A 26203-nucleotide genomic window follows, 5' to 3' on the forward strand; every position below is an offset into this window, starting at 1 on the left:
CAGGGGTCAGATCCTGCAGGGATGGCAAGGGTGGTGAGGAGCCCACAATGGGCAGACAGACAGACAGACCAGACACACACACACACACACACACACACACACACAAAGGCCAAAGGTATGGGGGCGGCTCATCACCCCAGTCTTCCCCAAACATCTCTCCCTGATGCAAGGGAGTCCACAGCTTCCTAAAAGGGTTCTGGGTGCCACAGTGAACCCAGGAGGAAAATGCCCCAGGAGTCCAGATGTTTTCACTTCCAAGACACAGTGAGCACTCCCAGGCATCTCTGGTTCACCCAAGATCAAACTCAGGAAACAACACCGGCAAGAGTGAGCAGGAGGGAGGTGCCAGGGGAGTCACACTGAGGGGCTTAGGGTCATCCAGGACCCCCGAGGGCTCTCCCTGTGGGATGCTCTGCAGGCAGCCAAGACTATTTAGATTCACTCACTGAATAGAGCTTCACTTTACAGAAATAAGTACACCAAGAAAAAAATAACACAAAAGCAAGCTAGAACCTCTCACCCAGTCTCCTGAAAAGGGAACATTTGCAACGTTAATATGCTCACAGAGGGGTGTGTGTGTGTGTGTGTGTGTGTGTGTGTGTGTGTGTGTGTGTGTGTGCCTATGTGTCTGTGGGGGGGGGGCGGTGGGGGGAGGGGGGGACAGGGAGTATCTTGAACGTGGTGGTGGATGGGGATGGGAGGTGCTGTGTATCCCAGGACCATAGATGTCAACACTGCCATAAACTCATTGCCCTAACTATAATGAATTAGTAATAATCATTAGAACAACCGACCATGACCCGCTGCCACCAACCTCAGGTCATGTTCAAATCAAAGAAGACCCACACCCAGGCCTCAGGGCCACAGGGAGGCCGGCAGCATGCCCGTACCTGCTTCCCTGACTCCAGTGAGTTGAAGCTCTCACAGCTCTCTGCGGAGGAGAGCGTTTCCATGGGAACGTCATCCTGGAACCCAAAGAACTCTTCCTCATCACTGGGGGCGTTAAAGATGTCAGCCACCTCTTTGGGGATCTGTGATGAAGACAAGAAAGGAAGGACTTGAGCAGCCTGGAAAGCATGTGGGATTCTCCAGTTCTCCCCACAAGCCCACACGTGATCCATCTGCGGCCCATCTGTGCTGGCGGTGCCCAGAGGCCCCAGCCCCTATAGGGTCCACCGGGCCCTCCTGGGCACAGGGAAGGGATGTGATGGACCTTGCCCTTTCAGAACCCCAGAGATCCTCTCACTGGCAAGGTTCCCAGAGAGAAGCTGTCTTTGATCTCTCGACAAGAAGCAGCATCCGTTCGTTCCTGAGAAACCAGCGACCCCCACCCCAGCCTGCCTTTTACCACCTACACTGGATTTGCCTTTAAATGTCATATGTGTAAAAACAAACCTCATTTCTTAACAGTTCACCTGTACTTAAATTTTTGCTTTTTTTAAAAATAAGCTTTTCTTTTCTAAATTCCAAACCAACTGAAGTAGTTTGGGAACTCGTGTCTAGAGATTGCTATAAGCAATTATTCTTTGAGTACAACTAACAAAATATGTATCTGCTGTGAGTTCATTTCTCTATGTTGGCTACTATTTGATCCCAACTCTCATATTTGGAAAAGTTTAAACACTTAGAAAGTTAATAAAAGGGAGAAACATCTCTACTATTCTTCACCTAGAACTATCAAGTATCACATTTAGTTGCCTTCTTTTTTTCAACTATCGTTAAATTGTCAACAAATATTAAGTCAGACCATATGTACATGGCAATATTTTACTACTTTTGAACTAGGAAAATCGATTTAGAACAAGTCAGCCCAACTTTTCATGTATGTATCAGGGAATTCGCAGGTAAGCTACCAATTCATCCCAATATACTCCAGTCAGCATATATTGCCCAAGAATAAATACAGAACCACAAAATCATAACCATACTCAGATATCTTTATCAACACCATTTTAGTTACATAATTAAATGGTTACAAGTGTCAAAAAATGTCTTTTGTAACTTTTGAGGATCAAAAAAAGCTCATTCAAATAAAGACACTGTGTAGTCACCCAATACTATGGAATACTACACAGTCCTAAGAAAAGATAAAATCTGTTGTTTGCTGCAGCTAGGATAGAAGTGGAGGGCCTCATGTCAGGCAAAGTGACTCAGAGGGAGAAGGACAAATACCAAACAATCTCATTCATCTGTGGTACATAAACAATGACACGGGGAAAGAAGTCATCGAATGGTGGAAACACCTTAGTCCTAGATTACAGAACTGAGACATGCAGTTCCGGGTTGGGGGTGAGGGTGGTCAAGAGGATCTGCAAATAGCCTAAGAACACTGGCACTTTAGTGGCGAGGAGGAACTCTGTATATTGAACCTTGAGCCATGGTGTTGGGCTGGAGGACCAGTACAGCAGTTAACGCCCTTGTATGAGGCTGACCCTGGTTTGATCCCCCACACCACATCTGGAACCCCGAGCACAACCCTCTGAGCATAGAGCGAAGCGTAAGCCGTGAGCAATGCCAGCTGTGCCCCCACCTCAAAAAAAAGGAAAAAAGAAAACAACATTATCATTATTGTAAATGTGTGACCCAAACTATTTTTTTTATGAATTAAGGCGCTTGCCATGCACTTTGCTGATCCAATTCAAATGCCCACCACCCCATACGGGCCCCAGGGGTTACTCCTGAGCAGAGCAAAGTGCTTCTAAGAATCAATAGGTGTGGCTCCAGTGCTGCCCCCACCACAGTCTCCCACCTCCCCCGCACACACACATAGCGGATAGGGCGTTTGTCTTACATGCAGCCGACCCGGCAGACCTGAGTTCGATTCCTCAGCCCCTCTCAGAGAGCCCGGCAAGCTACCAAGAGTATCTCACCCGCATGGCAAAGCCTGGCAAGCTACCTGTGATGTATTTGATATGCCAAACACAGTAACAACAAAGTCTCACAATGGAGATGTTACTGGGCCCGCTCGAGCAAATTGATGAACAATGGGAGGACAGTGCTAGTGCTACACACATATATACTGTTGTTATTTGAAGACTAGCAATGTTCTTGATGCATACTTTCCATTTCACCTCGTAATATAGTAAACATGCTCTCAAGTCATGATTTTAGAAAAATAATTTTTTTTTTTTTTGCTTTTTGGATCACACCGAGTGATGCTCAGGGGTTACTCCTGGCTCTGCACTCAGGAATTACACCTGGTGGTGCTCACGGGACCATATGGGAAGCTGGGAATCGAACCCAGGTCAGCCACATGCAAGGCAAACACCCTGTCCGCGGCACTATCACTCCAGCCCAAAAAATGATTTCTTACTACCATAACAAAGTAGCATTTTCTTTTAAAATTGAATGCATAGAGGCCAGAGAAATAGTATAGGGGTAAGTATAAGGAGATAGTACAGATGCTCTTTCCTTACACGTGGCTGACCCTGGTACAATCCCTGGCACCCCATATGGTCCCCCAAGTCCACCAGGAGTGATCCTTCAGCCAGAGCCAGGACTAAGCTCTGAGCACTTCCAGATGGAGTGAGTCCACAAACCAAGAAATAAAATGAGTGCATGAGGTGAGGAATGTGCTAACCTCAGAAATCAGGGAGGGGGGATTCAGGGGGAGTATCAGTGTCTGGATTCATGCTAAGGATCAACAGTTTTCTCTGCCTCTGGTTCTGCAGCATCACGGGACAGGTGCTGCCACGACAGTAAGTTAACAATCGCATCTATGAATCACCAAGCATGCTAGTCCCGAATCAGAGAAGGAGGGGAGAAGACTCACTGGCAGCACATGGAGAGGCTGACAGGGAATAAAATCCCCTCCAGGGCTTGAGCCTACGTGCTCCCCAGTTCCTCCTTGCCCCATCAACTTCTGCCTCGGTTCCAGAGTTGCCACTGTGCGGGGGGGTGAGAAATGACTGAGGCACTTTCAGAAAACCCAAAACTACTGGCTGGTCGGGTATGAGAAGTTCTATTTCTCGCTGCCCCACTCCAAAAGGCACCAAGAGGAATTTCAGAGTCAGGAAGTCTCTGGATTAAACACAAACATATACAGTCCTATTCATCTGTCCTCATAGTGACCAACATTTAACAGAACTCAGAAGGCAAGACTTGTGTAGAGAGAAACCAGGTGCAGCCAGTTCACTGCCCCCCTCCTGATGTGCAGCTGCTTCTACAAGGCGCCCGTTCCTAGTTTTAAGCAGCAGCAGGGATGTTCCGGTGACTGGACAGTCCAGGACCAGCACTACAGACCTTTCCCAAAGCGTCGGCTTCATTTAGCTACAACACCAACCCACCATAAGACTCCCGCGCCAAACTAAAGCCAACTGACAAGAAGGTAGACACAACCACCAGGCTGCACTGCTATGGAGTCAAAACAACCTCGCGAGCCCGAGGGAACCAAAGATACTTCCCTTCTGAAAAAGGAAAACCTATTCTCAATTTTCTCAATTACTGTCCCCTTCCCCCAATCCACAAACACATTTTTATCCAGACTTCATATACATAAATTGTCTGTGTTAAAGATTCACAGAACAGTGGAACAGTCCTACCTACCGCTGGTCCGCTGTTGGAAGTTTGCCACAAAGCAAGGTTGGAGGATGGGTATAGGTGAGTGCCGTTAGGACAGAGAGGGGGCCACTATGACAATGGTACTGGAAATGATCACGCAGGACAAGAACTGAGTGCTGAAAGGAGGTAATATACATGATAACCTTCAGTAATGTGCTGCAAACTATAATGCCCAGAAAAAGGAGCTGGGGGAGAAGACAAGTGCCTGCCATAAAGGGAGTTGGGGGTAGGGGGGCTGGTGGGAGCGAAAGAGAAACTGAGGACATTGATGGTGAGAAATATACACTGATAGACGTATGGGCAAAAAGTAAAAGGCGGGGTAAAGTAAAAGGTGGGGAGGGAGAAGAAAGAGATTAACAGAATAGTTGATCATCAAAGATCAAGCAGAAGGCCAGCGGTTAAGCACAGGCCTTGCGTGCAGGGGCCAGGTTCCCAGGCCTGTGTAGTCCCTGAACACCGCCTGGAGCCAGCAGTGGTTCCTGAGCACTATCGGGTGTGCACCCTCTTCAGAAGAAGATCAAGCAGGGGAACAGGACAGATCCAGTGGGGGTCTGAGACCCCTGCAAGGACAAAGTCGTGAGGTTGAAGTCTCTGGCTGTGAGCAGGTCGTTAGCAAATCCCCACAAAAGGCAGAGATTCCAACAAAAGGTTATAATCGAATATTCCGATCCCAACATTGCAACTTCTATATCCAAGGAGTCCTGGAACAGTTTCTCTGGGGTGGTCCCCCTGCAATACCTCCCCCCAGACTCTGAACTTCAGGAACTAGGGGTCCAGTATGCCCAGAGATGTCAGAATCCAAATCAAGACAAGAAATTTCCCCATTTAAAAAATTCAGGGGGGTGGGGACTGAGAGTTCAGTGAGTAAGGCACTTGCCTTCCATGGGGAACAGCCTGGTTTGATCCCCAGCAGGTCCTATGGTCCCCTGAGCACTTATAGGAATGATCCCTGAGAGTCAGCAGTAGGCCCAAGCACTGCCGATATGGCCCCCCAAAATAACTAATTATAAATGAAATTCTGGATGCCAAAGTTCATTCCCACATGAACAGATCAAGAGGGCGTAGGTATTGTCTGAGCCACCTGTCGGAGAGGAGAAACACTGCCCACCTGAAGCTCCTGCACTGTTTGTTTTCATGGTAAACCTGGGAATCATCCGGGGTCTCCCCTCTCGATGGTCTAGCCACATCTACTCCCTGATAACACTTCTGCTCTGCCTGGGGGAGCGCCAAAATGCATGAAGCAACTAGCCACAGAATGCGGGACTGCCCCGGAGAGCAACCCCAGGACATCAGGAACTGTGACAGCCCTCACACAGCCTCAGCTACTCAACGGAGAATGAACCTGTAGATTTAGATGGGAGAATACACCAGATGCGATTAGCAGGCATTTCAAGAATAATTCATCCCCCAAGGCACAATCTATGTATTCTTAAGTAAACATAACATTTTCAAGAATAACAAAAAAAAAAGAGGGGGCTGGAGCGATAGTACAGTGGGTAGGGCGTTTACCTTGCACACAACTGACCTGGGTTCAATCCCTAGTATCCCATATGGTCCCCCGAGCACCACCAGGAGTAATTCCTGAGTGCAGAGCCAGGAGTAACCCCTGAACATTGCCGAGTGTGATCCAAAAAGCAAAAAATAAAAGAATATTCTTCATGTTGGGACATGAAATGATTACTAATAAACTTATGAAGACACATGCTACAAAGTGGGTTTTTTTTCTGATCACAAAGCTATTTTAAAAATATGGAAAATGAGAAAAATCTCAAACATGTAGCAATTAAACACTGTTCTCGTCAAACACTGGGTCAAAAAACAAAAATCAAAGCAGGAATTTCAAAGTATCTGAAGACAAAGTATTAACACAATTCTTCAAAATTTATGAGCTAGACCAGAGTTAATAGCGATGCAGACCTTTATGAAGAAACAAATTTTTTAAAATCATAATCGCTGGAGCGATAGCACAGCGGGTAGGGCGTTGGCCTTACAAGCGGCCAACATGGCCAACCCGAGTTCGATTCCTCCGCCCCTCTCGGAGAGCCCGGCAAGCTACCGAGAGTATTCGATATGCCAGACACAGTAACAACAAAGTCTCCAATGGAGACGTTACTGGGCCCGCTCGAGCAAATCAACGATCAACGGGAGGGCCTTTACCTTTACCTTTACCTTATGACATTTAAAGTAACGAGAAAAAGCACAAAGCATATAGTAGGGAAAAAATAAAATCAGAGGGGCTGGAGCAATAGCACAGCAGGTAGAGCGTTTGCCTTGCACACAGCTGACCCGGGTTTGATTCCCAGCATCTCATATGGTTCCCTGGAGTAATTCCTGATGAGTTTATGAGCCAGGAGTAACCTCTGTGCATCACCAGGTGTGGCCCCAAAAAAGCAAAAATTAAATCAGAGTAGAATTAAATAAAAACCAAAACTTCAGAAGGTCAACGAACTAAGAACGTTTTTAAAGATAAACTTCTTTAAAGATTGATAGAGAAAACACTAACAAACGGTATTTATATAGTACCAATGAGAAAGGACAAATTACAATAGATACCATAGAAATACACAGGCTCACAACTAAGCTAGAAGAAATAAATGTTCAGAAAAAAACAGCTTACCAAGACTGAACCAAGAACAGAAAACTAAATAGATCAATCATTGGGGTTAGAGTGATAGCACAGCAGGTGGGGTGTTTACCTTGCTCTCGGCTGACCCAGGTTCAATTCCCAGCATCCCATATGGTTCCCCCAGCACTGCCAGGGGTGATTCCTGAGTGCAGAGCCAGGAGTAACCCCTGTGCATCGCCGGGTGTGACCCAAAAAGCAAAAATAATAATAATAATAATAATAATAAAATAAATAGACCAATCACAAGCACAGTAGTTAAAACTGTACAATAGGGGCCCAGAGTGATAGTACAGTGGGTAGGGAGTTGCCTTGGATGTGGCCAACCCAGGCTCAATTCCCAGCATCCCATTTGGTCCCCCAAGCACCACTAGGAGTTATTCCTTAGTGCTGAGCCAGGAGTAACCCCTGAACATTGCTGGGTGTAACCCAAAAGCAAAAAAATCCTAAAACATAAAAAACCCTGTATAATAATAAACTTCCAGAACAAAACATTATATATTATATAGTATCTATATATTTATAATTTTATATATTAAATCACCTATAACATAAATTCATGTGTTTTATAACATATATATATATATATATATATATATATATATAATCCCCCAGAACAAAACTATAGTCTGGGGAGATAATACAGTGGGCAGGACACTTGCCTTTTGCATGTGGCTGACCAAGGTTCAGCCATGTGCACCCCATATGGCTCCCCCAGTACCTCCAGCAGTAATTCCTGAGTGCAGAACCAGGAATAAGCCCTGAGCGTTGCTGGATGTGGCCCCAAACCCAAAGCAAAAATAATAATAATAATAATAATAAAATTCAACAATACATTCAAAGGATCTGACCTGTGGCCAAGTGTGATTCATTCCAGGGATGCAGAGTTGGTTCTATAAACAAGTCAGTTAATGTGATCAACAACATTAATATTTATTTTAAAAAAAAAACACAACTTCAAAAGGTGCTGAGAAAACGTCTGACAAGACTCTCCACCCTCTGAGGAGGGTCTCTATAAATTTAAGCTAGAGATTCGGGGGAAGTTCAAAGGACTAAAGCACCTATCTGGCACATACAAAGCCCTGAGTTAGAACCCAGGTACTGCACAGTCACCTCAAGCTGCGAAAAGTGTAGTCCTGGGGACCTTGTGCATCGCAGAGCCAAGTCCAGCTCAGACAAGTATCACCAGGAGAGACCTCTCAGCTCCTGGATTTTAGCACAGAGTTTATAGCATCCTGAATGATGAAATAGTTGAAATAGTTGTCCATGCTCACATATTTTATTTAGCATTCAACCTCAGTAAGAGCAGTTCAAACAAAACAAAAGAAATGCAAATAGGAAAAGAAGTACAACTACCAAGTTATTTGCAGAAGATATACACAGAAAATCCTGAAGACGCCACTAAAAAGCTATTAGGAATAATAAGCAAGCACCGAGAAAGAGCTGGTTACATTATCAACACACCAAATTGTGCTGCATTCCTATATTCAAACAATGAATGAGAAGAACTCAAGGTTATCTCTTCTATTTAAAATTCCAGAAGAATAATCCAAAAGGGGTCAGAAGAGAGCACAGACGTGAAGGTCCTGAATGTGGTTTGAACAACAGCACCTATGGCACCTGTGACTCCTAGTGTAGCCATGGAGGAGGCCCAGCCACCTGAACAGCCCGGCAATCCTTAGCACCCCCCAGCACCACACCCTCGGGGTCTCCCACGAACCTGCCAACCCCAACCCCCTTGGCCAAGAAGTACCAGGAGGGGCCCCTCCTGACCACCTCTTGAGAAGCACCCCCCACCTCTCCCCACAAAAAATCATCCAAAAGGCTTTAAACACAGTGCAAAGCAACCAAAGAGCAGTTCAAACAAAACAAAACAAAATGCAAATAGGTGATGATGGGTGGGGGGTGGAGGGGGTGCAAGGGCAGGGACAACAAAACCTAAGGAACTGAATTCAATTAAAACCATAAAAGAATTATGCAACATAACCAAGAGGAATACATCTGGTATACAAGGCATTTCAATATACAAAATTCTACTTTCACTGGCTTATGTTACATTATACATTAGATGAACATAACTAAGGGAAACATTGATATGAGATCATGTTGATTGATGGACCATATGGGATGCTGAGGATCAAACCTGGGTCCATAGGGGACTGAAGGGATAACACAGCAGGTAGGGCGTTTGCCTTGCATGCGGCTGACCCGGGTTTGATTCCCAGCATCCCATATGGTCCCCTGAGCACCGCCAGATGTAATTCCTGAGTGCAAAGCCAGGAGTAACTCCTGTGCATTGCCGGGTGTGAACCAAAAAGAAAAAAAAAAACCTGGGTCCACGTTGCGCAAAGCAAGGGTCATATCTGATATACTATCCAGCCCACGTTTTTTATAAAATACAATAGATGGGGCTGGAGCGATTGTACAGTGAGTAGGGTGTTTGTCTTGCATGTGGCTAACTTGGGTTCAATTCCAGGCATTTCATATGGTCCTGTGCACTGTCAGGAGTAATTCCTGATGGTACAGCCAGGAGAAAACCAAGCACAAGGTGTTGCCCAAAAACAAACAAAAAATTGCAACACCCTTTTATGCAAAGAAAAAGTGAAGAAACAAATGTAAAGAAACAAAAGAACATAGAACCCTGAGTAAGGTTTGAGAAATATGAGACAACCGCAGAAGATAAAGGTGGAGGAAGAAAAGAATTTAAACAGCTATATAACTGAGTTAACTGCAACACAAAAAGTTTGCTACAACCTTTATGGTAATAGTGAAACAAGAATGAAACAGAAATCAACAAGGAAAACATCCAGATGATTAGACAGCCAGAAACTATTCTTTCTCCTTAATCTGAAAAAGGACTGGAACAATAGCACAGCGGGTAGGGCATTTGCCTTGCACATGGCCAACCCGGGTTGACTCCTCCGTCCTTCTTGAAGAGCCTGGCAAGCTACCAAGAGTTTCACTCCTGCACGGCAGAACCTTACAAGCTCCCCGTGGCATATTCGATATGCCAAAAACAGTAACAAGTCTCACAATATCACAATGGAGACATGCAATCAATGAACGGGGTGGGGGTGGGGGTGGGGGGTGCGCTACAGTGTTAATCTTAAAAAGGAGTCTGGAGACAGCTCAGAGGTAGAGTGAACTGGTCCAGTGTCAGAGCCTCCGTATCATATGGCTCTGACACTGGACCAGCATCTCTGATGGACACAGAGGCAAAGATCCTTAGCAAAATCTTGCAAATAGAAGACTGCCGCACATTTAGAAAATTATTTATCATAATCAAGTAAGATTCATCCCAGGGGTGCAAAAATGGTTTAACAGATGCAAATCAATACACCACAAAAAGAAAAAGATTAAAAGGACATGATCATGTCAACAGTAAAAAAAGCTTTTGTAAAATTTATTCATTTACATCCATTCATGATAAACACTCAATAATTGGGGATTATTAAGGCCAATACTGCAGTGTAATAAAGGCCAGATTGAGACAAACCAAAAGCTAATCTCATACTCAATCATGAAAAACTAAAAGCCTTTCTGCTTAAGAAAGGATATCTACTCTCCCCATTACTTTTCAAAACAGTTTTTGAAGTCTGGTCAGATCAATTAGCTAAACTAAAGAAATAAATCCAAATTGGGAGGTGAATCTATCGCTATTTGCTGATACCATAATAAAACATACAGAAAACCCTAAGATTCCACAAAAAAACTTTTAAAAATTAAAAGTTCAGTAAAATGGCTGTTCACAAAATGAATACACATGATTCTATTCCATTTCTTATACACAAACCGAGCTAGAGAAAAGAAAATTTAAGAAAACAGTCCCATTTATAACAGTGTCAATAAAAGATAAAATAACTGACTAAACTTAAAGGAGATGAAAGAGATCTATTAACTGAAATTATATTATTAAAATAATATAATTTTAATAATCCTATGCTCATAGGGTGGAAGAAAAAACATTTGAATAGTCATCTTAACTAAAGCAATCTCCAGAGTTAATGCAATCGCTACAAAAATAGCAATGGCATTTTTCAAAGAAATAGAAAACACAATTCTAAAACCTGCAGAGAACTGCAAAGTTCCCTGAACAGTTAAAGCAGTTCTGAGACAGAAAGAAAAATAAAGAGCCATGCTGCTCCCTGACTTTAAACTATTTTACAGAACAACAGCAATTAAAACAGTATGATATCAGAACAAGAACAGTGACATGGACCAATGGGATAGAAAACCCAGAAATAAATACACACATGCACGCATGCACACACACACACACACACACACACACACACACACACAATCTATAACAAAGGAGTCAAGTTCATATAAGGAGACGTCTCTTCAACAATGTCAAGATAAATGGAGAATCACATGCAAATAAACAAAAGTAATAAAACAAACCAGATTACTACTTAAAACCATACACGATTGTATGCGCAAAGAGAACATGATTTGATCCCCAGAACCACACACACAAAAAAAGAAAAACCATGCACAAAAATAACTCAAGATAAATTAAAAACTTAGACCCAAAACCACAGAAACAAAAATAATAGGTGACATATTCATTGGGAAGGGAAATGAAAAAAAAAGAAATGGAACTACATCAAACTAAAAATATTTAGATCGCATAAGAAACTATTATTGCAACTCTACTTACAAGCAAGGACTCAAGAAAGAATTTTAAAGGGGACCTAGTAAGACACTTCAACAAAGATACAAACAAGCCAGACAGAACAGGACTTTAACATCACTTATAGGGAAATGCAAATCCAATCTGCAATGATTCCAGTGTCAGCTGAGGCCAATGAGAATGATCTCTGTCACAGGGACAGAAACAACTGCCGGCAAGAACACGAAAGTAAAGGAACTCTAGCACACACTAATGGGAATGTGGTGCCAACTCCAAGGAAAATATGGAGATTTGTTAAAACTTAGACCCAAAGGAATAGTGCAGTATCTTAGAGCACTTGCCTTGTAAGCATATGGTCATGAGTTTGAATCCCTGGGGTTCCACGTGTGTCAACTGTGATCATGACAGCTCTGCAGTTGGAGCCTGGCAGCTCCACTGCCTGGGATCTCCCAGACTGCAGTTTCCAGTCACTGCACCACTAGGTGTGTCTGAGCACCAGAAAAACAGATGCAACCCCCCCAGCGGGAGCCACAACTAAAAGAAGTGCAAGTGTGATCCTTGGCGAGTGTATGTGTGAGCACCACAGCATCCCCTTGTGACTTACGTGACTCAGTTAAGAGTGTAATCCCAGCAAATGTCTGTGCAACTACAACTACAGGAAGGAAGGAAACCTTGGTGAGCACCATGGCCAAGAACACAACTACTGATACCTACCGTATATTCCTACAGGTAACAACTACATCACATGTGAGCACCATGGCCAGGGCTATGCACAACACCCAGGCACTGCAACACCACCAGCAGTGAAAAGGAGATGGAGAAAGGGAATTTAAAAATAAAAACTAAGGGTCCAGAGAACAGTAAAGCAGGGCAAGGTGCTTGTCTTGTATGCAAATGACCCGGATCTGATCCCTGGCACTGTACACAGTCCCCTAAGCATGTCAGGAGTAAGCCCTGAGAACCTCCGGGTACGGCCCCAAAACCAAAAAATAAATAGTAATAAAATCGATTCATCAGCATCACTCTCAGGCATTAAATGAAGGGTAAGAAAATATGAATTCAAAGAATATCTGCCTCTCTGAAGTCCTAGCAACATTATTTATGACAGCCCAAATGGAGCCAACCTAAATCCCCATCAACACAGATGATCAGATACAGAAACTGGGACAGATCTACTGGATGGAATTTTCTGCAGCCAGTGAACAAGTTGTAATTGTGCCTTTGGGGACAAAATGGATAGAATTTGAGGTGATGTAAGTGAAATAAAAAAAAAGTGAAAGACAGTTACCAGATGTTTTTACTCCTAGTTGAACTATGAGTAACTGAAGGAAACAAACTATTAAGAAACAGAACTCCTAGACAAAGAGAAAACTATGGTGGTTACAAAAAGGAAAGTGGGGAGTGGCAATAGGAAAATGAGAAAGAGAGAGAGAGTGCCATAGAGTGGGGGGGTGGGGAGTGTGGAAGGAAACTGGGGACACTGGTGGTAGGAAATGTGCATTGGGGAAAGGATGGGTGCTGGAACAGTGTATAACTGAAACTCGACCATGAACAAGTTTTTAACTATGTAGCTGACAGTGATTCAATTAAAAAAATGTTAAGTGGGGAGTGGGAAGGCGGTAGGAAAAGGAAGAGGGTCTTCTTGGTGGTGGAACGGCCCTGAACACTGGTGGCAGGAGTGGAGACAATGAGACCTACGACCAGTGCAAAGCTAACACCCTGAAACGCCATCAGACTGAAAACCAGTGCTTCACCAATGAAAACGAAGCAGGGCTGTTTTTATTGTACAGCAGGCAGGATGCTTGCCTAGTAGGGAGCCAACTCGGATTTGACCCCTGCACTGCTATATGGTTCCCCAAGCCCCACCGAGAGGGATCCCAGAGCACAGAGCCCAGAGTCAGCAGCCCTGAATATCACCAGCTGTGGCCTAAGAAAACAAAAAAAACAAACAAATACAAAGCAAAAAAAGTAACATTTAAAAATGAGCAAGGGACCAGAAACTGTCTCTGAAGGTATATGGATGGCCAATAAACTCATATATTTTTTTGTTTGTTTTTTACTTAACCGGCACATTTTAACGCTTTATCAACACAACTTCAAAAGAGCACCAAAGATATCAATGTTCTTTTGGAAGAAGCAAATTCTTCGCTTCTGGGAAGAAGCTGACAGGCTAGAAGGGATCTCTGCCAACAAGGGTTAAGGACTCCAGCAGAGGCCCTTGCAGTGCCAGCTTACTTCCTTTTCCACAAAGGCCAGCAGAGAGGAACCGCAAAGCTAATGATGACGGCCCTGCTCTGAACTCTCAAAGCCTGATAACAGGCCCAAGGTGTTTTGCTCTCCGGCTCTCTTGAAAATGGCGACAGACTGACCTTCAGACAGATCTGCTTCATTCTGTGGGAGCTTCTGCCCCCGTGAGGTGGGTGTGGAGGGATCCTCACACCCCTGAGCACCAGAAATACTGTCCTCCCCGCCTCAGCCTCCACACCCCATGGCACGAGGCAGTCCACAACCTCAGTTCACCCAGACAGCACCCCAGAGCTTGCCTTGAAATCTGAGCACAGACGTGTCTGCCAGGACATGACAGATGATAACTGCAAGTTCCAACTGCTTGGGAAAAAGACATTTCTTTGGGGTTTGTATGACACGCTACCTGGGGGAGGGAGGGAATTATTCCAAACTGTTCCAACTTCTACCGTGAACAGATACCGTGACCTGGTGCCTAGCAGCGGCCATGCCACAGGAACAAGATGTGCTCCATGCTGCACAGGCACAGGTCAGAGGCCAGAGGAGAAGGCACCTGCCTTGCACACGGCAGACCCGAGTTCAATCCCAGCAGGGGTATGTATTCCCTTGAGCACTGCCAGGAGTGATCCCTGAGCACAGAGCCAGGAGTAAGCCTTGAGCACCACCAGATGCGGCTTATAAAATGAAAGAAACAAAATCACAATAATAATAATCACAAAAAATATAAATACAATTAAATTAATGTGATATAAAAATAATAAAAAACAAAATCACAAAAATAATTATCACAATAATAATGATTTGAGACCACAATAGTCCAGGCTGACTTTGTACCCAACACAGAGAGACCTCTGCACCCTGTTGAGAATCAGGTTAACGGTCCAATGAAGATTCAGACAGGGCCCATCTCAGATGAGCCAGGTGTGCCTTCTCTCCCGAGGGAAGATCACTCGGCTCTAAAATGAACTCTGGGGCTGGATCAATAGCACAATGGGTAGGGTATTTGCCTTGCATGTGGCCGACCCGGGTTCGATTCCCAGCATCCCATATGGTCCCCTGAGCACCGCCAGGAGTAATTCCTGAGTGCATGAGCCAGGAGTAACCCCTGTGCATCGCCAAGTGTGACCCAAAAAGCAAAAATAAATAAATAAATAAATAAATAACATGAACTCTGTGGGGCTGGCGAGATAGTCCAGTGGGTAAGGCACTTGTCTTGCACTCGACCAATCCAGGTTCAATTCCCCAGCATCCCATACAGTCCCCGAAGCACTGCAGTTAGTTCCTAAGTACAGAACCAGGAGTTAGCCCTGAGCATTGCCAGGTACGGCTCCAAAACCAAACAAAGAAAAACAAAAAATAATTTAAAATAAAATTAAAATGAACTCTGGCTTCTGCTCCAATGTGGATGGCATTTTATTAAGTCAGTGAGAGGAAATTCAGTTATGATTACATGATCTTACTCCTAAGTGGTATAAGACAAGGCAAGGGAATGGACGGTACCGAATGACAGCAAAACCCTGGACTGACTACAGGGCAGGTGGCCTACAAGTGACACAAGCCAGTGAATGGCGAAAGTCACAGGCACATTGATGGTAGAGAAGGTGCAGTAAGTTTGTACACCCAAGGGCTGGAGCGATAGATAGTACAACGGGCGGGCAGGGCATTTGCCTTGCACACAGCTGACCTGGGTTCAATTCCCAGCATCCAAGTGGTCCCATGAGTACCACCAGGAGTAATTCCTGAGTGCAAAGACAGGAGTAACCCCTGTGCATCACCAGGTGTGATCCCTAAAAAAGCAAAAAAAAAAAAAAAGTTTTACACCCAAGCATTAACGTCCCACTATGAGAACCATGTCACTGCAGCTGCAGGAACATCTGAGAAATGTAGCCTGCTGTTGAGGTTAATTCTGGAAGGCAATGCCCCACCAGCAGGGGAAGGAAACTTCTACAAGCAGCACCCAGACTGTCACAGGTCCACAGCTGCAGGACTTGAGCTGCCTGCCCACCCCCCCACCACCACTCGCGGGGGAATGGAGGGCACAACAGACTACAAGCCCATTTGGAGGTGGTAGTGGCCCTGAGCATGTGGGGGTCCCTGGGCAGGCTGCCCGGGGGCCTCATCCCACAGCTCAGCCTAGAAGCCTTTATACCAGGATCCCCTTCATGCACTTCTGCCCCACTAGAAGAAAATGCCAGAACAATCAGGGCCCCAGGCAGCAGACCCCACTTGGCTCCAGGCTTGTGCCCCAGTGAATAAGGCATCTCTCTCAGAGTCTCATTACAACAGCAATGAGGACACTTCGCTTGGCAAAGGTCAGGGGACATGTCGATGCTCTTTTCAGAGTCTTGGACAGAATAAGGCATTTTCTTCTAGGGTGTTGGGGGGAGGTTCCCTTCTGTCAGTGCCTTGTGAGTTAGAGCAGACAAAAGGCTGTGTGAGGCCTCACAGGCCTTATCTATTTTTATTTAAAAACAAAAACTCCCCAATTAAAAAAAAAGCCTAGGATCAACTGGCAGGAGGGGGGAAAAAAATCAAAAAATTAGGGACAATGGTTTTAAATGCACTCTTATTTTCTCAGCTTTCCCTGTAAGCCAATGCTGCGAGCAGAAAGGCATGCTTCCCAAAATACAATGTTTTTAATTTTATTATAACCTAAGGTACCTGGCTGAGATGCCTCTGGTTAGGTTTCCACTGAGCTGCCCTCTGAGCCCGGTGGTTCCGTGGAAGGAGAGTGGAGGCAAACAAGGAATTGGCCATTCCCATGTGCTGAAGTACTGCAGTCCAAGGAGTACTGCCAGTCTGCGTCCTGCCTTTGCTATTTGGGATTTCAAAGCTTCTGGAACTGCACAGCACAGAGATGACCAGGAGTTTTCAGAGACCAGAGGTGGGAGAGGGGAGGGAAGCCTTTCCCCCAGGAGAGTCAATGCTAAGTGGCATTTCTGCATTCAAATAGATAAAATTACCTTGTGGAAGAGAATGCAAAATAGACGGGAGATGGAGGAGGAACTTCCCAGCAGGGGGCAGGGGACGGGTAACAACCCAGACTCTGGGGCAGGCGCAGACTAGCCCCCTCCCTTTTAGGGCAACAGAAAAAATGTAGGCAGCCTGCTGGGGCCCTGGGCTGTCCTAATGCACAGCTTTCAACAACTTCCACCAATATTATAAATGGTACGCAGGCCAGGTTCTTCAAGCACCTGGATAATTAGCAGCTCAGCCACTTCCCTAGGGCAGAGGCCAGACGTGGGGTCTGGCAGAACTGGGGACTCAGAACTGGGGGCAGCGTCTGTGGGGTGTGAGCCGTGCACCATGACCAGGCCCTAAAATAGATGTTGGTACAGCGCGCGCGCGCGCGCGCGCGCACACACACACACACACACACACACACACACCCTGGTAGACTGGTCTACACACACACACACACACACACACTGGTAGACTGGTCTACACACACACACACACACACACACACACACACTGGTAGACTGGTCTACACACACACACACACACACACCCCACCCCCCAGGCCGATCTCTCCAACAGCACAAAGCCTTTCAGACACATTCAAAGGGACTCAATGTGCCATTTTTATTTATTTAACTGTCTGAAATTTCTATAACCTTGTTCTGGATGGAGCTGAGCAAGCCTTCAAACTATTTCATACTATTCTTGCAAGCTCTATAGGAATGCCTATGGTCACCCCCAGACCCAAGCACGCTGGAGACTTGCAGCTAAAGTCTGTTTTGTTTTGTTTGGAAGGGGGTGGCGGGCACACCTAGCAGTACCCAGGGCTAACTCCCGGCTCTGTGCTCAAGGATCACTCCTGGGAGGACGCAGGGGACCATATGAGATTTGGGGGATCAAACCTGGGTCAGCCACGTGCAAGGCAAACGACTTACCCGATGTACTATTGCTCCAGCCCCTCCAAAGTGCTATTTTTAAAATGTCAAGTACAACCTGTAAGTAAAACATTTTAAAAGCAACAAAAAGGCAAATAGATCTTAGGTGCACCGAAGCTTCAAGTTATACAAACACGACCCAGGGCTTATAACCAGCACCTAAGTCAAGGAGGATCATCTTCTGAGCTCTCATAGAAATCACACGATAATTTGTGAGCCTACGAAACGGCCTCTGCACGTCCGGCCTTCCAGGAACGCACATTGCAGGAAGCTAAGGGATGATTTATAGTTGCAACAAGACAGTGCAAAAATGGATACCAGTCACAGGCGCATATAGGACACAAACTGTCTGCAAATCAGAGGCGAGGGGAGGTAGAAGAGCACGAGCTCAATGTCAGCTTTCATTTCTGCTTATGTGAACGCCGGACTCCTGCGTGCTGAGAATTCGTTTCTCCGTAAAAGCTTTGTGGATCTGATTTACATTCCACACCGACCCTCACTGAAGGAATTCTAGTCAAAGCATCAGCTGGTCAGCTCCTAAACACTGATGAGCCCAGCTGCAGCCAGCACCTCAGCCCTTACGGGGAGTGAGGCGACACTATGATGAGGTGCAGCCAGCCCCTGAGTGCTTACAGGGAGTGTGTGTGTGTGTGTGTGTGTGTGTGTGTGTGTGTCAAGTGGCAAAGCACATGCCACGCATGTTCGATCCCTGTAACACATGCTCCTCATCACCCCAAGCAGTGCTGAGTGTCCAGTGCATTTGCCACGCCTTGTCAGTGCAGGGGCATTAGAAGTTAGGCACACAGCTCTGTCCTCCTGACACCGACTCAGAGCACGCTATGTGACCAGCCTCAAACCCCTGGGTCCCAGGGGCAGGAATCACACAGGGACAGAACTCAGGGTTCAACCCTACTTCCTTCCTGGCTGGGTTGCCCTGAGCAAAGGAGTCAATTTGGCCTCTCTTGAAAATGCGGGTAGTACAACCCACTTCAGAGTATTCCGCCAAGAGGCTCCAAACTTCTGGTTTTCAGTACGGGTTCGGCTTGGCTTTTGGGAAGACAGTTTGAGGGAGGCGGTTCCACTCCCCAATCACAGAGCAGGAAGCAGCTGAGCTCTAGAGAAAGGCAGAAGGATAGGGAGAGAGAAGCAGTGTCTGCCACCACTAAAAATCTGACAGTCTCCACCAGTCTGGGAGTCCTGTCATCAGCTAACGATCGTGGAAACAAAACAAGCAGGAAGAACCAACTATTTCATTCTGGCCGTAAGACAAATTTTGGTACTACACACAGAACACCAGTATTTACTACAAAGGATTAACTAGGGGCTGGAGCAACAGCAGAGCAGGGGGGTACGGCATTTGCCTTGCACGTAGCCAACCCAGGTTCGATCCCTGGCACCTCCTATGGTTCCCCCAGCACTGCAAGGAGTGATTCCTGAGTGCAAAGCCAGGAATCAGCCCTGAGCCCCACCGGGTATGGCTCAAAAACCAAAAATAAAATAAAATGATCCCCTAGTAGATTCTTATCTCTATCCTTCCATCAAGTAACCCACATCCATTCTACTCTGGTGAATAAAGCTTTAGGTCTTTAATGAAACAAAACTCTAGCTTGGAGGTAAGAACTCTAAACTATGGTACCATGACCAGTTTAAAAATTAACAAGCCTGCACTTTTTATTCAAATGGTTTTATTGGGGTCTGTCACTGATTCACTGTAACAATCATAAACTGTTTTAAGTCACAAAATATCTCAGTTTTCTGTCCTATGGGCCTGACCAGATTGGAATTGCCTGATTGGAGGTTTTCTTCTGATCACTGAGAACTCAGTTCTTTCATGGTTGGGAGAGCAGACAGCTTAGCTAAACAATGACTAAGTGCACTCCTAACTGGGAGACTAAGTGGCAACTCAGGAGGCCACAAGCGGGGACCAAAGAGTCAGTACTTAAAGGCACTTGGCCTTGTTTGTGTTCATCCTCATCCTCATCCTGTTCCCCCAACCCCATCCCACATCACACCTAATCCCCTGAGAACTATCAAGGGTCACACCTGAGCACAGAGACAGAAATATCCCCTGAGCACCACCAAATATGGCCCAAAACAAAAACATCACAAGTAATGACCCTCAATGACCCATTTCTAGGGCTCGAGGCATGCATTCTGAAAGGCCAGAGAAATATAAATGTACATTTTTTTCTTTAAATTTTGAAAATACTACCCAGAAGAAATTCCCAACCCCCTCCACACATGTACATGAACATATGGATATTCATGAGAACATCCAGGATCACATCCTTTTCCTAGGGTCCAAAATGCACCCAAGAGCTAAAGGAAAGGAAAAGGGCAACACAGACATTCAGAACCTACCAAGTGAAGCCATCTCACCATCACCACCACCCCACCCCCCTGGGAGTAGTTCCAAGTTGAGACCTCCCAGTAAGAGGCCAGCCCCTTGCCTTGACTGGGAAGCTTTTCCATCAATCATAAGACAAGCACAGAGACATGGGACTTACCCAACAGAGATACAGACCACAAGCAGCATGAGCAACGCACCACACAGGGATGAGGGCTGAGATGCAGAGACAAGAAAGCAGAGCACAAGCTTAATAACTACTCCCTCTCCTTGAAGTCTGGAGTCCTCCCTCTGCTGGGAACAGAGGCCTACAGGCCCAAGAGCCCCTTCCAACCTGGCCCTTCCCGAACACTGTAAATTATACCAACTGTGAGCATAAGAAAATCTGTTGCATACTGAGATTATCCTTTCCCAGCAAACTTATGTCACTGGAGGAGGTTCATCAAGGGGCTTTATTCATAAGGCGGGAGGGTATGGGGCAGAACTACAAGAACTCAGCACTGGGCTGGAGCGATAGCACAGCAGGCAGGGTGTTTGCCTTGCACGAGGCGGACCCGGATTCGATTCCCAGCAACCCATATGGTCCCCTGAGGACCGCCAGGAGTAATTCCTGAGTGCAGGAGCCAGGAGTAACCTCAGTGCATCACTGGGTGTGACCCAAAAGGCAAAAAACAAAAACAAAACAAAAGAACTCAGCATTTGGCTGTGCAGCTAAGCTTCACTGTGGGCTGGTGGCTGCAGACACAGAACCTCCCTCCACTAGCCCAAAGGAAAGCCACTCTAATCTGCTCGCATCTACATGATGATAAGCAGGAAGTAGCGCACATCTTAATTTGTGTTGCCAATTAGAAGTCTTAAAAAAAAAACCTACCTGATCTTCTTACATACACTAATTTGTCCTAATTGGTGCATAATGGGTTGGATATAATTTGTTGATTATCCCTAAGGTAAATAGTTTAACATTTCACAGGTACCAAAAAATTAGCCTCATGATTTGACAATGAAAGGCTGGCTTTCAAATGCACCTTCTGGAACATTAATTTTAAATTCCCTGAGCAGGAAAGGGCAGAGGACTGCAGGGTTCTGAGACAAAATCCCAGACACAGTCAGGGGATATTCACAGGAGGCTCAGAGCTCTTTCCCCAAAATGCTGAAGACCAGGAAAAAAAAAACCCCTCCCTAGAAGCACAAGACACAAATTATAAGGCAGTGGCCAGCAGCATATACATACAAAGCCCTAACCCTTTGCAATCCTTCTGAACCCTAAGTTCCTTCTTGATGAGGAACCTTTCTTCCTCCTTCATCAGGGCACTGACCAATAAATAAACCCTGGCATCTTCCTTCAAGGTCCGCTTTCAGTAGTACTCCTTCCAGAAAGTGCAGAGGGCAAAAGCGACTCTGTCGTGAAGGATCAGGTACCAGAGCCCCCTCCCTTGGCCTTTGCCAACGCGCGGGGGCGGGTTCCCCCTTCTCCCAGGAAAGCAGGAGCACTAGGTTAACACTGGGAGCAGCCACGCAGCCCGCACCCACCGCATCTCTCTAGGCTCACACAACGGCTGGCTGTTTCCTTTCCTAACTGTTTATTTTTAGCCTCAGGTAAAAAGCTTTCACTGCTCACCGCGGAACACAACACATTCATTACTCGAGAGTCGAGAAAAGGCTCTTTCCGGAAGTTTAAAATTTAAAAAGTGATCTAAAGCCTCGCTCACTAGGTGATTCCCACACAGCCCACTGAGACTCGTAAGGGAAGTTCCTCCCAGAGTGTAAGGAGCTTTTTTGATCGCCAAGTTAAGGCCAATTTGCGTTAAGTTGGGATCCTGCTGGCAGACGCTTGGTGGGTCTCGGGGCTTTTTGTTTAACTTGATCTAAACGACGCTGCAATTTCCAAAAGACTTGAAAACGGGTCTAAAAAGTTCCATCATAATACTGGAGCCATTTCTTTAAAACAAACATCCAAGCCTGAACTATTCCCAGTCGCAGTTATGTTCTTAGGGGGAGGAAATATTAGTTGCCTTCAACTTCCTTATGTCTGGGCCAACTCCCGGTAAGGAGGAGGACGCGCGCACACCCTCCCCCCAAAACCCTTCCTTGTCCCCCTCCCCCTCCCATGCGCTGCGCCCCCGCCCCCTCTGCTCCCTCGTGTCCCTAGAAATACTCGCAACTCCCCGGGGCCCGGCCGGCACCTCCAAGGACCCCCACCCCGAGTCGGAGTCGGGGACGCCGCGGGGACCCCCGGCGCGCACACCTGCCCGGCGCGCCCCACGGTCATGCCGCGGCCAAGGGTGGCCACGTTGGAGCGACCCGGCGCGGCGGGCGGAAGGGCCGCGGGGGCGCGGGGACTGCGGCGGTCAGCCCGACCCTCACCTGGGAGCGAGTCGCCACCTCCATCCTGCCCGTGGGGTTCCCGCGCCGACCACGCGGCCACGGGGAGCGCGGCACGCCTCGGGCCCGGCGCACGGAGAACGGCCCGCGGCCGCGCAGCCCGCGCGCTCCGCCCGGAGCTCCCGCGGCCCGGGGAGGGGCGCACTCGGCGGCCGGGACGGGGGGAGCGCGGCGCGCCGGGACCCGGGCGGCGCGGGCCCGACTCGGGCACCCGTGCCCGCCGCGCCGCACCGCGCGCCCCGGGACTCGGCTTGGCGGACGGCGCCGTACGGAGGCGGTCGGAGAGCGCGGCCCGCGGCGGTGGCCGGAGTCGGGGCGCCGGGCTCCCCCCCTGCAGCGGAGGGAGGGAGTGGAGCCGTCCGGCCCGGGTTTCGCGCGGGAGAAATGAGAAGGGGCAGTCCCGGCGCAGCCTCCAGCTGGCACGCCGGGGTTTGCGAAAGCGCCGGATGTTTGCGAGGGGGTGGGGGGTTGGGGGGGTCCAGGTTGTGCCCTGGAGCGAGAGCCTCTGCGGCTGCGACAGGAACCCCAGCCAGGAAAGCTGGAGCCCGACTTCGCTTTTGTTTCCTTGCCCTAAAAAGGGCGGGGCTCTGCCCCTCCCAAAAACCTGAGCTGCAAAATTCACTTTGCAAAACAGTCAACCCACGTGCAACGCAAGTTTCCTGACCGCGGTCCGAGTCCCCTGTACTTCAGAGGACCACTACCCAACAGAGAGATTGTGCAGGCCCGAGATACCGATTAACTTATTAGATGCTGCCTGAGCACCTACTATATGGAAGCACATGCATTAGACCTGAGAACCCAGGTCGAACAACAGAAAATACTAGGTCTCTGCTCTGTTGGAGCTTATGGTCCGAGAAATGAGTGTAGTACGGGGGGGGGGGGGGGGGCGGTCAGAGCTATAGTACAGCCTGTAGGGCCTTTGTTTACCTTGCAGGGGTTGACAGTGCTTCGATCACTGTAACCTTACAGGGTCCCCCAGCACAGCCAGAAGTATGACCCAAGAAATGCGCGGAGTGCACACCCCCCCAAAAAAAGTTAATAATGGTGCAAGTGTCATAATGATTATTTTTACTTAATAACTAGTACCACTGGGCTGGAGCTATAGCACAGCGGGTAGGGCGTTTGTCTTGCACACGGCCAACCCAGGTTCGATTCCCAGCATCCCATATGGTCCCCTGAGCACCACCAGGGGTGGTTCCTGAGCGCAGAACCAAGAGTAACCCCTGTGCATTGCCGGGTATGACCCAAAAGGCTAAATAAATAAATAAGTAAACTAGTACCATTGGGACAGGAAGATAGCACAACGAGTAGGGTGCTTGTCCTGCATGCATTCAGCACAGATTCAGTCCCCAGCACCCCGTATACCTGAATATCACCAAAAGTGAGCCCTGATCATCCCCCAAGCCAAAAATAAACGACTACCACTAATATAATACCTGCAACTAATGCTGGTCCAATCATAAAGGTAAAGGTAAAGGCCCTCCCGTTGATCGTCGATTTGCTCGAGCGGGCCCAGTAACGTCTCCATTGGAGACTTTGTTGTTACTGTGTCTGGCATATCGAATACTCTCGGTAACTTGCCAGGCTCTCCGAGAGGGGCGGAGGAATCGAACTTGGGTCGGCCATGTTGGCCGCGTGTAAGGCGAACGCCCTACCCGCTGTGCTATCGCTCCAGCCCTGGTCCAATCATAATGCTGGAAATAAAGGTCAATGTGGTAAGTAGTACCATAAGAGTATAAAATTAAGAGCACTTCATTTGCAGGAGGTCAGGGTAAAGATGCAGAGATTGAAGAGTGAAGAGGCAAGTGAATGCAAATTGTGGAGGGCTTGAAGTAAACATTGGAGAAGGTAACAGTGGAAGTTGTCCTGAAATGTGGAACAGGTTTGTGAAATGTGAAAGGTGTTCAAAGTCTGTTTAACACTGTGGACAAAAGTTCCTGGAACTCCTGTACAGATGAGCACTCATAGAGACCCTTTTAGTTACTCAGTACCAGAAACTTATCTTTTTCATTTACAAATGTATGAGGTTGCCCAAACATACATTCGGGGCTCGAGCGATAGTGCAGTGGGTAGGGCGCTGGTCTTGCATGCAGTGGACCCAGGTTTGATCCCTAGATTTCATATGGTCACCCAAGCACCTCCCAGAGTAATTTCAGAGTGCAGGAGTAACTCCTGTGCATCATCAGGTGTGGCTTCACACACACACACACACACACACACATATGCATTCAAGTTTGAGAAGGTAACACATAGGACCATCTGCCTCCCGCCTACCCACCCTTCTTGGTTCTGCTCACCCCCAGCCGGATTCCAGGGATGAAAGACTCATAAAACATTGGATGAATTGTATAAGTGATATTTTCTTCTTATTGAGTAATATACACTACTGACGACCTTCACTCTTGTTTTTCTTACACTCCAGTTTTCCTCACATACAGCACCTCCATGGATCCCCCTAACATTCTTTTAGATTCTTATTTTCCACATTTTTTAAAGGAAGCAATCTGGACATACACTCAGAAAGATCCTTGCCACACTCCTAATATGTGTCAGTTAGAAATAACCAAACTAGAAATAATTTCTTATGCTTCCCGATTCAACGCTTTCTCCATTACTCTTTTTCGCTTTGTCTGCCAGGAAGCTCAGTGAAATGTATTCAATCAGCACTTTTTTTGATATAATCGCTTTCTCATGAACGAATGACCTTATGTTCATATAATTTCTTTCACTATGTACAGGTTGCCTCAAGTCCATTTTGGAGAAGTATAAATTTTCAATAGGTCAGGCCCAGATCAGATCTCAAAGAAATAGAGTGCAGGCTTGGCAGAGGATCCCAGGTTCAATCATTGGCACCAAAACGGCTTCCTTAGTACACTTGAGTATAACCATGGTGCTCTTCACCACTGCTAAAGCCCCCTCCCAAAAAACACAAATAAAAAATAAATTTGCAGTAGACAAGATTTTGCAAAGCATTTGAAGTATTCTAGCGTTTACATAGAAATCTATCTGAAAGCTACAGAGACTTCCTCCTTTAGAAAGCTATCATAACTCAGTTTTTTTCTGTTTGGGTCACACCCAGTGATGCATAGGGACTACTCCTGGCTCATGCACTCAGGAATTACTCCTGGCGGTGCTCAGGGGACCATATGGGATGCTGGGAATCGAACCCGGGTCAGCCAGGTGCAAGGCAAGCACCCTACCCGCTGTTCTATCACTCCAGCCCCACCCAGCTCATTTTATTTTTTTATTTATTTATTTTTTTTTTTAATTTATTGAATCACTGTGGGAAAGGTTACAAAGCTTTCAGGTTTATGTCTCAGTAATGCAAATATCAAACACATTTCCCTTTACCAATACTTATTTTTTACCATGAAGAACCCCAATAAAACCCCACCCCCCACCCCTCCCCGTCCCTGTGAGGCAGATGAATTCTAGTTAACACTCTATCTGCTTTGATTAGATTCATTGTTTCAATAAAAGATTCACCACTATTATTTAGAGTTTACCCCCCCCCC

The 26203-nt window shown here is 46.7% G+C and overlaps 1 protein-coding gene and 1 non-coding gene across 2 annotated transcripts in view; both read right to left on the bottom strand.

Moving 5' to 3' along the window:
* CDCA7L (cell division cycle associated 7 like) overlaps nucleotides 1-22819 on the bottom strand; it is a 36083-nt gene extending 13264 nt beyond the window's left edge. The window contains exons 1-2 of the mRNA XM_056118697.1: nucleotides 22671-22819; nucleotides 891-1031 (exon numbers count right to left, since the gene is read on the bottom strand). Of these exons, the coding sequence (XP_055974672.1) occupies nucleotides 891-1031; nucleotides 22671-22694 (165 nt within the window). The 5' untranslated portion in view covers nucleotides 22695-22819. The remainder of the gene's footprint in view (nucleotides 1-890; nucleotides 1032-22670) is intronic.
* Nucleotides 17659-17791, bottom strand: LOC130027885 (small nucleolar RNA SNORA9). The gene has a single exon (XR_008793096.1). It is a non-coding gene; the product is annotated as a small nucleolar RNA SNORA9 (small nucleolar RNA).
* Nucleotides 22820-26203: the final 3384 nt, after the last annotated feature.

This window comes from Sorex fumeus, unplaced genomic scaffold (genome assembly GCF_029834395.1).
Source record: "Sorex fumeus unplaced genomic scaffold, SorFum_2.1 ptg000037l, whole genome shotgun sequence".
NCBI classification, from domain to species: Eukaryota; Metazoa; Chordata; class Mammalia; order Eulipotyphla; family Soricidae; genus Sorex; species Sorex fumeus.